At 34.4% G+C, this 16840-nt stretch overlaps 1 protein-coding gene across 3 annotated transcripts in view; it reads right to left on the bottom strand.

The window, feature by feature from the left end:
* The window catches only part of PTPN12 (protein tyrosine phosphatase non-receptor type 12), a 91314-nt gene that overhangs the window by 21731 nt on the left and 52743 nt on the right, over positions 1–16840 (bottom strand). For all 3 annotated transcript variants that reach the window (XM_019958618.2, XM_070787230.1, XM_070787229.1), the window contains 7 exons: positions 16289–16327; positions 10923–10994; positions 7537–7596; positions 5076–5218; positions 3096–3162; positions 923–1000; positions 728–826 (listed from right to left, as the gene is read on the bottom strand). In XM_019958618.2, the coding sequence (XP_019814177.2) occupies positions 728–826; positions 923–1000; positions 3096–3162; positions 5076–5218; positions 7537–7596; positions 10923–10994; positions 16289–16327 (558 nt within the window). The remainder of the gene's footprint in view (positions 1–727; positions 827–922; positions 1001–3095; positions 3163–5075; positions 5219–7536; positions 7597–10922; positions 10995–16288; positions 16328–16840) is intronic.

Below are 16840 nucleotides of genomic sequence, written 5' to 3' on the forward strand. Positions count from 1 at the left end.
GTTATAAATGTTGCCAGTAATATCTTCATTTTATTTAAGTTATTGGAGCTAAATTAGTTTATCAAGTGACAGTTAACTTAGGTTCAATAATAAAGATGTAAAGAAATTTATCCAAAAACACTCCAAAAAATAGCCCAATACCTTCAAGGATAGAATAATTATAGAGAGGAAGTAAGAGGAGTACTTTTTTAAAAGGCAGAAAGAGAGCACTGTGAGAAAACAGTACTTTTGTCAATAAAATCTTTTAACACTAAAATGACAACTAAAGCCCCAAAGGGACATAATCGTGGTCTTATAATTCTACTTAATTAAAAAGCACATACAAAATAATGACAAAACTGTATATCATGATGACCAAAACCAAAATAAAATTCATGAAGAATCAACTTAGACTTACTTTGGTTGGATGGAAGGGGAGACAAAAATGCAGTTAATTTGTTAAAAGTAATCTATACTTGAAATGATATTGAATTATATAATTTTAAAGATCTAAATTCATAAATATATTTTATTTAGAATATTATTTAACTTTTATTAGAGTCATTAAATTATTCATCACAGGAGAGATTGAACTAGGGAGAAGAAAAGGAATTTAAAAATAACAAATAAAACTAATAACTAACAGATATTTATTATTAGATAAAACACAGGATGAAAATTAAAAAGCTAAATGTCACATCTTGGTAAAAAGTAAATTTTCTAAAATTAATATGCAAAGAACACCTACCACTCCATCAGTAATTTTCTGGGTGCCATGAATTTCATACAGTTGTAGCTGTTTTTCAAACAGTTGGGCGATAGCTCTATGAACAAGCTCATATTGCTCCTATTAAGGAGATGAAGTGATAAACAAGGGAAAAGACATTAAAAAGTGAAGGCAATTATAAAAATACACTTCATAAAGTGAAACAGAAAAACATACCTTAGTTTGTACTGCAGAATGCCTCTGTGTTCTCATTTCTTGTATTAAGTTAAAAACATTAAATTCTTCTGGTATTTTCTAAAACAAAGAATTTAATACATGAACTCTGGACAACCATTCAGAAAAACAGTGTAACAGTGCTCAACTTTTCATACAGACGTTATATATAGCTGGATAACTAAAAACATTTATTAAGCACTACCTATCATGTATCAGTGACTGTCTAGAGCCAAGAACTAATCTTGACTCTCAGCAGTCAAGTTAGTGAGCCAGATACGGAGACAGATAAATGTCCAGCCAACGTATGGTTGCAGTACAGTTGGAGTAAATATGCTGTGACCAACACTGATTGGTATGTGAGTGAAAAATTAAAGAAATATACACAAACATGGCAGATAGAATGTATAATCTATTTGGGGAATAGAGAAGTTTGATGTAGATAAAACCGACTAAAAGACTGAAAGAAGGAGAGCTGTTCAAAAGAGAAAAGATAAGGCTACTTGTCAGAATACAAACATGATAGAGTTTGAATTCATTCTATAGGCTAGTGTTTTCTTGGCTGTCTCTATAAGGACCAGTTAAGACAGCTACATCTCTGGAGACTGATTGTGAATCCTACAGAATTAGTTTCTACACCTGGTATTTTAACTACTACAATAGGCAATTGTAGACATGAGCAGAAATATAGACATGAGCAGATCTAATATCTGGGTAACTTTTGTAGCAGGGAAAATAAAAGAGTGAAAAGGGGAGAAACTGGTGGAGGTTTACTGAAGCATTCCAAAAAGAAAAACCAATGGATTTGAGACATATTGCTGAGGCAGAATTATTAGAACTTGGTCATCAGCAAGAATATTTTGGAGAGATAAAAGAGATAGAAAAGTTAAAATGTGATTTCTAGGTTCACTGCTTAGGAGTCTTGACATATATCAAAATATTTTTATATCAATTCCTAACCTAAGCCTTAAGAGTATAGTTGTTATGTTAAACTCAATCAAATGGGGACTATATTCAAGATACACAACCCTTCTGAAATGACAAGATGTTTGCCTGCTTGTATTCATCCAAATGCTTCCCGCCCGGATTTTAATCCCTGATTTTTATGTTAAAATGTGTTACAAAGCCACTTACATTTTATTCATTTCATATGAGTATCAGGAAATGATTAGAATGGGGGAATACAAAAATAAAATTTAACAGCAGGCTTTTTGAAAAACTATTGAAAATTTAAATATTCCTTATGCAAAAGTACAAAATAGAAAGGCAGAGAAAAAAAAGGAAAATGAATAAAAGGAAGAAGGAAAAGAAAATAAATATTTTATTGTTCATATTTTATATAACAGATTGACATATTCATAGAAACTATAAAGCTATGAAGAATAAAACTTCCTAATTCATAGAAAATGAATGTACTATAGAACCAGCAAATAAACCAAATCTACATATAATAAGGAGACTTATGCTTTTTAAATCTGTAATGAAGGCTATTTCTTTATATCCTCCATGGTATCAAAACCAATTTTTTGGAAACAGAAGTAGTAGCAACAATAACAACAAGGATTATAATAAAAACTAACAGTAAATGGAACACTTGCTACCTGCCACATAGTAGTGATGAACTTTACAAGTTTCTTAAGAACTTACTTAATTCTTCAATTATTAATGTTATGATTCCCACTTCCAAATAAAGAAATTATGGTACAATGAGATCAAGTAATTCGACCAAGATCCCACAACTAGTAAATGACAGAGCCAAGAATTTTAACCTTGGAGGTCTAGCTCCAGTCAGCATTCTTAACCCTATACTATATAATGTTTCCAGTTAGACATAAATATTCACTGAATTGATTATATTTATACATAGATAAATATAAAAGGCAACAGAGGTGCAGTATTTGGAAAAGTCAATGCAGAGCGTACATGTCTAATGTAGGTATAAATTCATTCAGAACAAATGAGTGACAATATGTTTATTTTGCTGCCCAGTGTATTACCCTCAAGCTAATATGCATCATTTATACCTTTCACTGCCTTTATCTCTTACATAGCAAAGCTACTTCTAAAAAAGTAGTAACATGTATAACAAAACATATGGTATAATTTACTGCAATTAGTCATAAGTTTAAAAATCATAACAGATGAATTAGATATAACACTATATAAAAATTCTTACCCCAGCTTTTAGTAAATTCCACGTATAATCTATGGCACAAATGGCACCCGTTCTTCCACAGCCTGCACTATGGATATAAAATTTGAAAAAACAATTTGATTTTTGTAATAAAAGAACTATAAGATAAATGTGGATAAATATGTTAATACTCAGAAGCAAAAAATCATTTAAGAAAGCTGATAAAATTCTACTTACTTAGTAAGTAAACTACAACTTAAGATGTGTGCAGGGCAAAGATCCTTAACATTATGATTTATATATTGTTTTCCTTTAATTTAAGGAACTTGCAAAAGTAATACCTAGAAGCCTTCACTCTGAAAGTCTGTCTACCTTGTGAAACCTTGTCTAGCTAACAAAACACCTTGCAGAGATAAATTTATACTATGTTCTAGATAGCTCTGGTAGAGGAAGAAATCTATATCATTTCAATCTGCAAAAGGTACAGGAAAGGTGAAGATTAACAAGCCCCAGAAACTGGTTTGAACATGAGCAGTTACACTAAAGAAAGGCCACTAATGCTTTCTAATCTTCTGAAGAACAGAACCTAAAGAATGTAAAATAAAATATCAAAGTTAGTTATTTTAAAACATGACAAAAATACTTTGAAGTAACTAGTTTTCAGCTAGAGGGAGGCAAATGCACCCAAAGGCTGGAAATCACTATGAGTAAAAAGATGTTACTGACATCTTTAATAATTTTAGGCGGAAAAAAATTTGGGCAGCACTTTCATATGTATTTTGAAACTTTTAGAAATATCATGTAATCTAAGAATCCATGATACAGTACCTTATAAGCAATTTAGTATGGTTTTCTAAAAAGCTCTTAACAATAGACATCAATAATATTAATTTTAAATCACTGATTTATTTGTCAATTCCACACATCAAAACACTTATAAAATTTTAGTGTTAAGGGTTTACTAGAGCTAAATGATATATATGTAAAACTTGGTGGTTAAAAGTGTGATATTACAAAGACAGAGACTATATCAATGAAACATTACAGTTAACATAATATTTTGGTTGTTCAAAAACATTAAATGATCAACTTTATTTTATTAAAAGAAAATCTTCACATCAAATTGGGTTTATGACCTATATACATTGGCTGGACAATATGAATACAACAGGAAATAATTTCAGTTAACGTGTAAAGAAGTCAAGCCAAAGCAATTTATCTTATAATTCTACAATTAAACAGACCCTTCTCTTTTAAACCAGTTAACTACTTAGACTCAGCTAATCACAGACGAACTAAAGAAAAATCATTTTAATTAAGCAGGTTGCTAACTGATTCCCACGTCTACATCAGCAGGTCACCTTTCTGGTTCATAAAGAAAAAGTAGCCCTTTCACTTCACTAATACAGGCATTACAATCCAACCAACTGGCTAAGTAAACTATCTTTGGTGCTCCATCACCACTAATGTTTTTTTTTAACTTTTTATTTTTTATATTCGAGTCAATTAACAATGAGGTGACAGTTTCAGGTGGAAAGCAAAGAGACTCAGCCATCTGTTCTTCCCCAAACTCCCCTCCCATCCATGCTGCCACATAACATGGAGCAGAGTTCCCTGTGCTATAGAGTAGGCCCCTGTTGGCTATCCATTTTAAATATAACTCCACTAATATCTTTTAACTATTGAATTAACCTGAGTTAATTAACCTCTGAGTCCAAAAAATTTCATTTACTTTTTATAACAAATGTGAATACAGGTATAAGTCACTTAAAAAATAAATTGCTATTTTATGAAATAAGTACTATGATTTTAAGTCTTTTGGAAGGATCTAATGTAAAATAAAAAATTAAGAGAAGGAAAACTGCCTCAGGATTCAAGTCACTTTTACTATTTAGAAACCCATATAATGACCAATCTAATGAAATTCCAAACTTATGTTTCAAAATGCTATACATTACCCACATTATAATGCCATCTATACTGAAAAATATTTAATTAAATATTTAGAAAATTCTTTTGTACCTGCAATGAATACAAATAGGCACATCTTCATGTTCCTGGTATTTCCTCATTAAGCTTATCATGTCCAGAATAGAATCAAATGATGAAGGAACATCATGGTCTGGCCAGTTCACATAATGAAACTGATATAGCCTACGAGATTCCTTGAAGAATAACAGAAATTCAATCATATGAAAATACAGTTACAAATTTTAAACCACACAGAAAAGCTGCACATTTCACTTTGCTGCCATTTCTAAGATATGTATGTCATATTCAGCACTTTGTTAAAAAAAAAAAAGATAGCCTACATTTATCACATACCTTTTCTTAATCCTGCATGTAATACGATGGGGAAGGTACTGTTAGTACTATCCTAATTTTATAGGTAAGGAAATTGAGACAGAAAGAATAACCTGCGTAATGTTTCATAGCAAATGACAGTATGGGGTCTGAAAGCAGGCAGTCTTACTTCCAAAACCTGCACTTTAACCAGAATACTATATAGTTAATCTACAGTAGTAAATGGATAAGCAATATACCATAAGCATTGTTTTAGAATCCATTACAGTTAGAAGGCTAGTAGACTATTTAAATGAAAAAGAAAATTAGAAATGAAAATTTCCGAACCCAAACCTACTCAAATTATGGTGCAGGCTGCCATCCATCTCCCTACCCTTTCAAGGGGTTTGTGAAATAGCTTTCACGTTATTTCACGCTATAATAATACTAAGGTGTTATTTGCCATTTCCACTCTCATTCTCTCATCAGTGTACAGCAGTCTTCTCAAGGCTACAAGACTTAAGATGATGTCATCACTTTGAGAGCTTGTGCAATGTCTGCTTGTGTATTAAAAAAAAAAAACTCAGTTTTCATTTCAAATATAGTAAATAATAAAAGATATAACCCACATAAACAAGAGCTCTTTGGAAACTTCTGTAATTTTTAAGAACCTGAAGAATGGCTATTCTAGGTGTTAAGCAGAAAAAGCACTGCTTGGCATTCAGGCAAAACTGTATTCAAATTCTACTTCTGTCATTTACTGAATAACTTTAGGTAAGTTACCTAATTTCTCAAAGACTCTATCTTCATCAGTGGGCAATGGAGAAAACAGTATCTACCACTATACAAGTTAGGAGGACTGAAATGCCTGATATACTACTGAAATTCCATAAAGTACCTATTATTAGTAGTACAGATTAAAAAATAGCAACCAAAGTGATAATAATTGAGTCAACTAAAGGGAAATGATTAGTCGGGAGAAGGGTTGCTACAACTACTGGAACCATGTCTACTTATCATCAGGAAGGAATTAAGTATGTTTATAAATGCACTGGTTGAAGAAGAAATGGTAAGCTTTATGGCCAAGCTTATTTACTTTATTTTTTACTTATTTATTTTGGTTATTTACTTTAAAGTGATTTAAATTTAAGACTGAGGAAGAACTGATAGGCCTTCTCTCATATCCATCAGATTTTTTATTCATTCCTGAAGAAACTTCATTTTATATAGTTCTGTTGAAGTCACAGGCCTCAAGTGAAAATAAGATATATCTAAATGAAGACTTAGCTTTTTTTTTTTTTTTTTTTAATTTTTGAATGCACTGTGTCTTCATTGCTGCACACAGGCTTTCTCTGCTGCTGCTAAGTCGCTTTAGTCGTGTCCGACTCTGTGCGATCCCATAGACGGCAGCCCACCAGGCTCCCCCGTCCCTGGGATTCTCCAGGCAAGAACACTGGAGTGGGGTGCCATTTCCTTCTCCAATGCATGAAAGTGAAAAGTGAAAGTGAAGTCGCTCAGTCGTGTCCGACTCTTAGCAACCCCATGGACTGCAGCCTACCAGGCTCCTCCGTCCATGGGATTTTCCAGGCAAGAGTACTGGAGTTGGGTGCCATAGTTGTGGTGAATGGGGGCTACTCTTCGTTGTTGTTCAACAGCTTCTCATTGTGGTAGCTTCTCTTGTTGCAGAGCACAGGCTCTAGACAAGTAGGCTCAGTAGTCGTGGCACATGGGCTTAGTTTCCTCAAGGCACATGGGATCTTCTGGGACCAGGGATCCCTTGCACTGGCAGACAAATTCTTAACCACTGGACCACCACAGAAGTCCGAAGACTAGCTTTAATGGTGGTTTGTCGCTGTCTAAAACATTGTAAACTAGTAAAAGTGGGTAATAATTATGTAAATAATAACCTAATCTGTTTATTGCAATAGAGGAAAAATATCTACAGCAAAGAAACCAGTTATTCCATAGTGTAAATTTAACTTAGGGAAAGATTCTAAGTGAGTTAAAGTTTATATTACTTTAAATATAAGGCTTAAGATAATAAAATATTACATCTGATTTTCTTCTTTGTTACACTACATAACAACAACAAAAAATACATCTCCTTAACTAATGTAAGATAAGATAGTATACTGTTTACACATATCGTCTCTTTAGGGTACATATTCTTAGAAACTATCTCTAAATGGAAAATACTTACATTTTGAAATTCAAGTAAGAGTGTCCTAATGAAGTAGTCTGTTCTTGCTTGTTCAGCTTCCTAAATAAAGAGAAACACTTGTGAGTCAGTGAGAACATTAAAACAAAAATATTTACATGCCAAAACAATAATTTCTTACAATATGAAATTACCTTTAAAATTCTAGGTATGTCTAATCATTATAAAAACAACCATTCCAAAAGTCATCAATTTGGTTATTTAAGTTTTATTTAGAAGTTTTTTAAACAGAAGTGTCTGTCAACCAATTACTAAGCTAGGAGTGGATCATCCAACAAAATACTTGCAAGGTGACAACCATCACCAGAATCATGTAACAGAAATAACACCTACAAACAAAACGTCACTCCTAAATACTACAAACTCCTTCAATCATTTTATCTATTAAGCTTGATTTTTCTCTACCTAACACTTAAACTCTGAGTTAAATGGATGCCAAATGGGTAAGGAAAAAGATGCATTCAGAAAATCCCAAATTATTATTTTGGTTGATGACAAAATAGTCACTTTAAAAGTCTCTTACTGTTATTTGTCAGTGTATTAGAATGAAGACTCTTCATCAATTTGTCACTAAGTAAACTTATTTTTGCCTTTTTTAACTAAAACTACAGATAGGTGAGGACATCAATTGTCAAGAGCAACAGATATGCTGCTTTACTAATTAAAAAAAAATCAACATTATTCCGGCTTTAATGTTATAAACCATAATAATTTATTTTGAACTTTTTAAATAACATTAGGGGGAAAGTTATGTTTTTAAAACACAGAATAAATGAAAACACTGGTCCAAGATAATGTTTGCTCACCTATAAAAGGTGAGATAAATATTTTTGACTTTGTAGGCCGTGAAGTCTCTGTTGTGCTGTGATAGGCAAATATGTAAATTAGTGGGCAAGGCTGTACATCAATAAAACTTCACTCACAAAACAGGCAGTGGGCTAGACTGACCCATGGACAGTGCTGATCGAAGTGGCTGTAAGCAGCAACATGCTTCTGAGCTCCGGCTAGCCAGGCCCTCACTCCTCACCAACACTCTACCCTCTTTCCCATCCCCAAATCGAGAGAGCTTCTAATACTCTCAGTCTTAAACACTGTGATTGCCAAGTCGAGTCAAATCACTTACTATGGTTATTTTCACTACCTTGCTTTCTATTCATACATTTGATTTGTGTTTTACAACAGTGATAACAAATCCTGAGTTCTCTGAAACAATCACATGACATACAAATTACTTCCATTTTGAAATTTTGAAAAGAAAAATTCTGCTGCTTCAGCAAGCAACCCATCACTGACAAATCAAACCAGCTCTTATTGATCAAATCAAACTTTTTATTAACAGGACTTTTAAAAATTACTCATTAGTGCAATTGAAAAACCAATCCTCAAATCAATTCATCTTTTCCCAAATTTCAAACTATTTCCTACTTTTCTCTATTGATTATGATAAATTGTTTACTATTCCTGATCCCTGCCTGTTAAAATTTTGTTTTGTTGTTGACCATTAATCACTATATGCTGTCACCTAAACTGTGACATTCATTACAGTTAGTACATTTAAATTTACAAATTTTCAACATAACCACATTGCATAGAACTAGATTTCCTGAACTGTCCAGGTATTTAATACTGTAGAATACTCTCTAAACTGGTGGTGGGGGTGGGGGTGGTAGGTAGGGGTGGGGTTAGGAAGTGTTCCATCACAGAAGTACAATATGGTTATATACTGTTTTTTACTCATTGCAAATAATATGAAATGCAGTAGGATTTTAATTTTTTAAATATTTAATCCACAGTTAATTCTAACCAGGACTTTAGAGAATTGACTATACATTAAATGCAGGCTGTTATAATTATGAGTTAAAGTTAAGATTCTAACAATCACACTGCATTATAAAGGAAGACTGTGGAACACAGTTTGAGTCCTTATCTTAATCAACCTAGAAAGCACTAAATTCCTGGTAGCATCAGAGGAATTCAGAAGTCCTAAATACAAATAAGTCATAAAATTAAGGACTTCTTGAATACAGCAATGACGAGTAAGATCACAGAAATTATATTTCATTTAACCATGGAAAACAAAATAAAAAACAGTTTTGAGATGGGTAATGCAATGGTCAATTTTATTTGTCAATTTGGCTTGGCCACGGTGTGCTCTGATTCTCAGTCATACGTTATTCTTCGTGTTCCTGTGAGGGAGTTTTGGGGTGAAATGAACATTTAAATCAGTAGATTTTGAGTAGAGTGGTTGGCCCTCATCCAATCAGTTAATCCATGAATAGAACGAAAGGATCAGACTCCTCCAAGTAAGAGAGAATTCTCCAGGAGACTGCTTTCAGCACTGGCTCTTCGTGGTTCTACAGCTGACTGTCTTTGGACTGGAGCTGAAATGTTAGTTTGTCTGGGTCTCAGCCTTCCCACCTTCAGACTAGAATTGCAGTATTGGCTCTCGGTCTCCAGGCTGTGGGTCTTCAGCCTGAAACCGAAGCATCAGCTCCTCCTGGATCTCCAGCTTGCCCACCCTGACTGCAGATTTTGGACTTGCCAGCTTCCATAGTCACGTGAGTCAATTCTGACAAATCTCTTTTCTGTATATACACATTCTACTGCTTCTGTTCTCTGGAAAACCCTGATTAATATGGGGAAATTATTTTAAGTGATTATAAAAAGACACCATCATATGTAATCCAAAGCAAAGTGTTGGTTCTATTCTAAAGCTCACTATTTCTTTTTCCCCTCACTGTTTTTATTTTTTAATTAATCTTCTCAGATTTATGCTTTGTTAGTTTTAGGACTTGAATTTAATTCGTTTCCAAAGCTCATCAAATAGGTATCTATTTTAAGTTTCATGTCAAGTTTTCTGCCATAAAGGGTCAATCTCTGCTATTAGGATGGAGGTTCTCAAACCTATCTTTGTATATAATTATAAGGGGAGAATAACATGGTTATGAAAGATTAACATCATAAACTATGCTTCAGCATCAAGGATCTTTCCCATTAGTTGAATAAGAGCATAGTTATTTGTTTATTCTTAGATATGTAACACTTACAATCAACTTACATGCAAAGACTAAGACAGAATTAACATAATAAGGAAATTATACATTTAAGAAAAGTCATTCTTAAAGTTCCTTAATTTATATACACTATGCAACACAATACTGTAAAACAATTATAGTCAAATTTTAAAAAGCATTGTAAAACAAGCATTATTAATATTTGTTTATTATAATTAAGTATAGATTCACATGAAAACACTGAGTGCTTGGCTTATATAACCCATAAGATTCAACACAATTATAAGTTAACTATTCATCAGTCTGACATACCCACTGCCTGATTAAATAATGTTTATGAATATAGGTACTTACACAAGAAATTTTAAATGGTGCAAATGTTATAGGGTCTTCTCCAAACAAAGGCCAATACCGTTCACATTTTTTCTGTTGTCCAAAAAGAGGTTAGTAAATAACTGATAATTTGTTTTATTTGAACTTTTACAAATATTTTGTGTTCCGCTTGTTCTTCATTCCCAGAAAACAAACTGCCATCAGTAGGCAGGGACTAAGAGCTTAGATTTATCCAACTCTTTAAAGGTGGGCTACTAATTGCTCTTCAAGATTAGTAATAGGAACTTTATTAACCTAAGTGTATAAGCTGTTCATTTCTACCTGCTTGTTATACAGACTCCAAAGATCCTCCTCTAGAAAAGAAAAATTGCTTTTTTTTTTTAAATGCCTAGCACAAGGAGGTAAATTTAGTGTAAGAAGTTGTTCAATTTAGTGTAAGAAATTTAGCATATGAGTTTTAATGGTTCTAAAATGACAATATCTATAATACCTAGTTGAATTCTCATTAAGTATAAAATCTGTGGCACAGTGGAAACAGCACTCCACTCAGTATAAGAAAATGGCACAGGTAGCAATTTTACCATTTGTTTACATTTAGTTCCTTTACCTATAAAAACAGGGATGGTAATACTTATCTTACATGATTGTTTCAAGGAATTTGAGTATATTTCAAATGTTCTACTGTTGGTAAAAAACACTATTCAAGAACTGGAGAAGGAAATGGCAACCCACTCCAGTATTCCTGCGTGGAGCATCCCATGGATGGAGGAGCCTGGTGGGCTACAGTCCACGGGGTGGCAAAGAGTCAGACACGACTGAGCGACTTCACTCACTCACTCACTATACAAGAATAATGTATTAAACTATTCACTTTTATTTGAGATTAGAGAAGGTATAATCAAACAGTATCCTTATTTTCCCATAATACATAGGTATAGAAATAGTGTAGAATATGCATTTACATTGGTTTCTAGTATCAAGCCTCATTATTTTAAAAATTTAGGTAAGTGAATAAAAGCCTAACTTCATAAAAGACCCAGTGATTCTGATACAAGAAATAATGTAATTTTGCCAGTAAGACCCAATAAAATTGAAGTCTTTATAACTGACAATCTAGCTTAAAATACACATTTTAGCAGTGGGAAATATATCAGTTCTTACTAAATCCTCATAGTTCTACATACAGTAAGTGGAACTGTTACCTATAGGCTGGAATTAACTGTAAGTTGACAATACTGCTCTCAGGGCAAAAAGTAGAACTGCCTAGTATGTCACTTTAACTTAGAGTAAATACTACTAAAATTTTAGAAGGCTTAAAGTCACAAACTTAATTTCCTAGTAGAAGTTTATAGAAAATGATAAATTATTTTGAAGGTTATTTGTTTTTCTTCTTGGTCTTTCACTTAGTAAAGCTTTAATATCTTGAAACAGAAAACAAGTTTATAGGAGATTAGCAAGAACTGAAAGTTTGTGACTTAACATGCCTCTCTTCAGAGCAATGTTGAGTAAAGTTTATATTGGTATTTATATTTCAGGTATGAACTAATTACTGATACAATTGATACCAAAATGTATGTGTTAAACATAATACGTGAATTTTATTGTTGTTCAGTTGCTAAGTTGTGTCCAACTCTTTTGTGACCCTTTGGACCACAACAGACAGGCTTCCCTGCCCTTTGCTATCTCCTAAAGTTTGCTCAAACTCATATTCATTGAGTTGATGATGCCATCCAACCATCTCATCCTCTGTCACCCCCTTCTCCTCCTGCCCTCAATCTTTCCCAGCATCAGGGTCTTTAATCTATAGTAATTTGTCATTGGTTTCAGAGATGAGGAAGCTGAAGCTCAGAGGGGGCAGTTCACTGCACCATGTCCAAATGCCAGTAAGTGTAGGTTTGTTTGATTTCATTACCTGTGCTCTTTCCATTAGGTCACACTCTAAGTCAAAGTGGAGATTATCAAAAGAATTCATAGCCTTGACCGATAAAACAACAAAACCAACTAACAAAACACTATGAATCCAAAAAATCATTAGGTTCAAAAAGTTTTAGCATTCAATACAACTTTATCTTTTAAGCATTATTACTGATACACAATGTGAGCTTATTAACAGAAAGAAGAGAAACAAATCCCAAATCTTAAAAGTAACTTAAAAAAAGTTAGGAAGGTGAAATTTAAATTTCGTCATGGAATTCCAGGTGAGCTATTTCAAATCCTGAAAGATGATGCTGTGAAAATGCTGCACTCCATGTGCCAGCAAATTTGGAAAACTCAGCAGTGGCCACAGGACTGGAAAAGGTCAGTTTTCATTCCAATCCCAAAGAAAGGCAATGCCAAAGAATGTTCAAACTACCGCACAATTGCACTCATCTCAGCTAGTAAAGTAATACTCAAAATTCTCCAAGCCAGGACTCTGTGGGAGGGGGAGAGGGTGGGATGATTTGGGAGAATGGCATTGAAATATGTATAATATCATACATGAAATGAGTCGCCAGTCCAGATTCGATGCACAATACTGGATGCTTGGGGCTGGTGCACTGGGACGACCCAGAGGGATGGTATGGGGAGGGAGGAGGGAGGAGGGATCAGGATGGGGAACATATGTATGCCTGTGGCGGATTCATTTCGATATATGGCAGAACCAATACAATATTGTAAAGTTTAAAAATAAAATAAAATTAAAAAAAAAAAAATTCTCCAAGCCAGGCTTCAGTAATACGTGAACCGTGAACTACCAGATGTTCAAGCTGGTTTTAGAAAAGGCAGAGGAACTAGAGATCAAATTGCCAACATCCACTGCTGCTGCTGCTGCTGCTAAGTCGCTTCAGTCGTGTCCAACTCTGTGCGACCCCATGGACTGCAGCCTACCAGGCTTCTCCGTCCATGGGATTCTCCAGGCAAGAACACTGGAGTGGGTTGCCATTTCCTTCTCCAATGCATGAAAGTGGAAAGTGAAAGTGAAGTCGCTGAGTCGTGTCTGACTCTTAGTGACCACATGGACTGCAGCCCACCAGGCTCCTCCATCCATGGGATTTTCCAGGCAACAGTACTGGAGTGGGGTGCCATTGCCTTCTCCCCAACATCCACTGGATCATTGAAAAAGCAAGAGAGTTCCAGAAAAAGATCTATTTTTGCTTTATTGACTATGCCAAAGCCTTTGACTGTGTGGATCACCACAAACTGTGGAAAATTCTGAAAGAGATGGGAATACCAGACCACCTGACCAGCCTCTTGAGAAACCTATATGCAGGTCAGGAAGCAACAGTTAGAACTGGACATGGAACAACAGACTGGTTCCAAATAGGAAAAGGAGTACGTCAAGGCTGTATACTGTCACCCTGCTTATTTAACTTACATGCAGAGTACATCATGAGAAACGCTGGGCTGAAAGAAGCACAAGCTGGAATCAAGACTGCCGGGAGAAATATCAATAACCTCAGATATGCAGATGATACCACCCTTATGGCAGAAAGTGAAGAGGAAGTAAAAAGCCTATTGATGAAAGTGAAAGTGGAGAGTGAAGAAGTTGGCTTAAAGCTCAACATTCAGAAAACAAAGATCATGGCATCTGGTCCCATCACTTCATGGCAAATAGATGGGGAAACAGTGTCAGACTTTATTTTTGGGGGCTCCAAAATCATTGCAGATGGTGACTGCAGCCATGAAATTAAAAGACTCCTTGGAAGGAAACTTATGACCAACCTAGATAGCATATTCAAAAGCAGAGACATTACTTTGCCAACAAAGGTCCGTCTAGTCAAGGCTATGGTTTTTCCTGTGGTCACGTATGGATGTGAGAGTTGGACTGTGAAGAAAGCTGAGCGAGGAAGAATTGATGCTTTTGAACTGTGGTGTTGGAGAAGACTCCTGAGAGTCCCTCGGACTGCAAGGAGATCCAACCAGTCCATTCTGAAGGAGATCAGCCCTGGGATTTCTTTGGAAGGAATGATGCTAAAGTTGAAACTCCAGGACTTTGGCCACCTCATGCGATGAGTTGACTCATTGGAAAAGACTCTGATGCTGGGAGGGATTGGGGGCAGGAGGAGAAGGGGACGACAGAGGATGAGATGGCTGGATGGCATCACCGACTCAATGCATGTGGGTCTGAGTGAACTCCGGGAGTTGGTGATGGACAGGGAGGCCTGGCGTGCTGCAATTCATGGGGTTGCAAAGAGTCGGACACGACTGGGCGACTGAACTGAACACAACTAATAATAATAATGGTACCGAAGTACATACTGACAATATTTAAACAGGTAATTACTTAACAGTATCTCAGTCTGTATATTAATCTTACACTGTTCATTTTCTGTCCAATATTGCTAATGTTTCCACTACTGGTAACTGATGTAGTTGGGAGGAATGACAAAATTACTAGTAAAAATAAGGCTTTCTAATGATTTATATATAATAATATTTCACATAACTGAAAGATGAGTATCTTGTTTTATGCAATGTATCCTTGACTGAAAATTTTAATAAGAAGTTTTACAACTTTTAAATCATTTCTTAGTTTAACTATAATGCAATTAATGAACTATACTTGCATGCTGCTGCTAAGTAGCTTCAGTCGTGTCCAACTCTGTGCGACCCCATGGACGGCAGCCCATCAGGCTCCCCTGTCCCCGGGATTCTCCAGGCAAGAACACTGGAGTGGGTTGGCATTTCCTTCTCCAATGCATGAAAGTGAAAAGTGAAAGTGAAGTCGCCCAGTCGTGTCTGACTCTTCGCGACCCCATGGACTGCAGCTTACCAGGCTCCTCCGTCCATGGGATTTTCCAGGCAAGAGTACTTGCATAAGGATACTTCAAATTATCAGATAATTTATTTGTCACATTTATAGATGCTCACGCTTAAACTGAAGATTTAGGAATCAGTTCTACAGGAGATCAGAATGGTTTTGATACTAATTTCATTTGTACATGTTTTTTACCTATGTTAAAAAATTTCAGATTAAGGAATTTTCTTCTCTTCATTTTGGAGATACCATTACAAAAATGTAGTGTAATTGGCAGACAGAAATTAGAAATTTCAAGCTGTAAATTAATCAGAATTATTTTAAATCATTTTTATTGTCCATAAGCAGTGTTCTACTTACAACACCATTAAATATTGGAAGACTACTAAGTAACAATACAGACTCTATTGCTTTAAACATATCATAAAATGTACCTATAAAATATAAAAGTATTTTATGTGTTTAGGGATGATTTGGCTCCTTTTGTTAAAATGAAAGCAATAGCAGAACACACAAAAAAGAGAAGAATTAACTATTTTAACAACTAAGGCTAAGAATATAATAAAAGACCAAGAATATATATCCCTAGAAATGAAGTAATAAAAAAAAAAATTCTACAATTACTTTAAATGTTAACAGTTATACGTACCCTTCCCATCTCGAATTCACGACAGGCCATTACAATGATCTAAAAATAAGGGGGAAGGGGTGGGATAAGATTGATAATATATCAGTTAAATACAATTTTACTTTTCTAACAAAATGTACATTTCAAGAATTATTTTTATTCTGAGAAGAAGTATACCTGGCCTGTCAAAAAAAGTACGTTTAATATTAAAAGTATGAGTTAAACTGGCTTCAAATAACAAGATGTATTTGATTTTAACTGAATTTTTTGAATCTTACAGATATATCTTTTGTAATTAAAATAATGCATTCAGGATATTTACTGAATAGAATAGCACTATTAAATACTTTGCTTACTAAAGGTTGAATGTAACTGTCTTTAAACATGAAGGTTATTACATGTGCTTTCCCATCCCAACAGTTTTATAATGTAATGTTTCAAACATACAGCAAAGTTGAAATAATTTTACACTAAACACTGTATAGCTACCATCTATGTTCTACCATTAACATTTGACAATATTTGTTTTTAATCACATAGATGTCCTTCCACCCATCTATCAGTGTTTGGTAG

This window comes from Bos indicus, chromosome 4 (genome assembly GCF_029378745.1).
Source record: "Bos indicus isolate NIAB-ARS_2022 breed Sahiwal x Tharparkar chromosome 4, NIAB-ARS_B.indTharparkar_mat_pri_1.0, whole genome shotgun sequence".
In the NCBI taxonomy this organism is placed as follows: Eukaryota; Metazoa; Chordata; class Mammalia; order Artiodactyla; family Bovidae; genus Bos; species Bos indicus.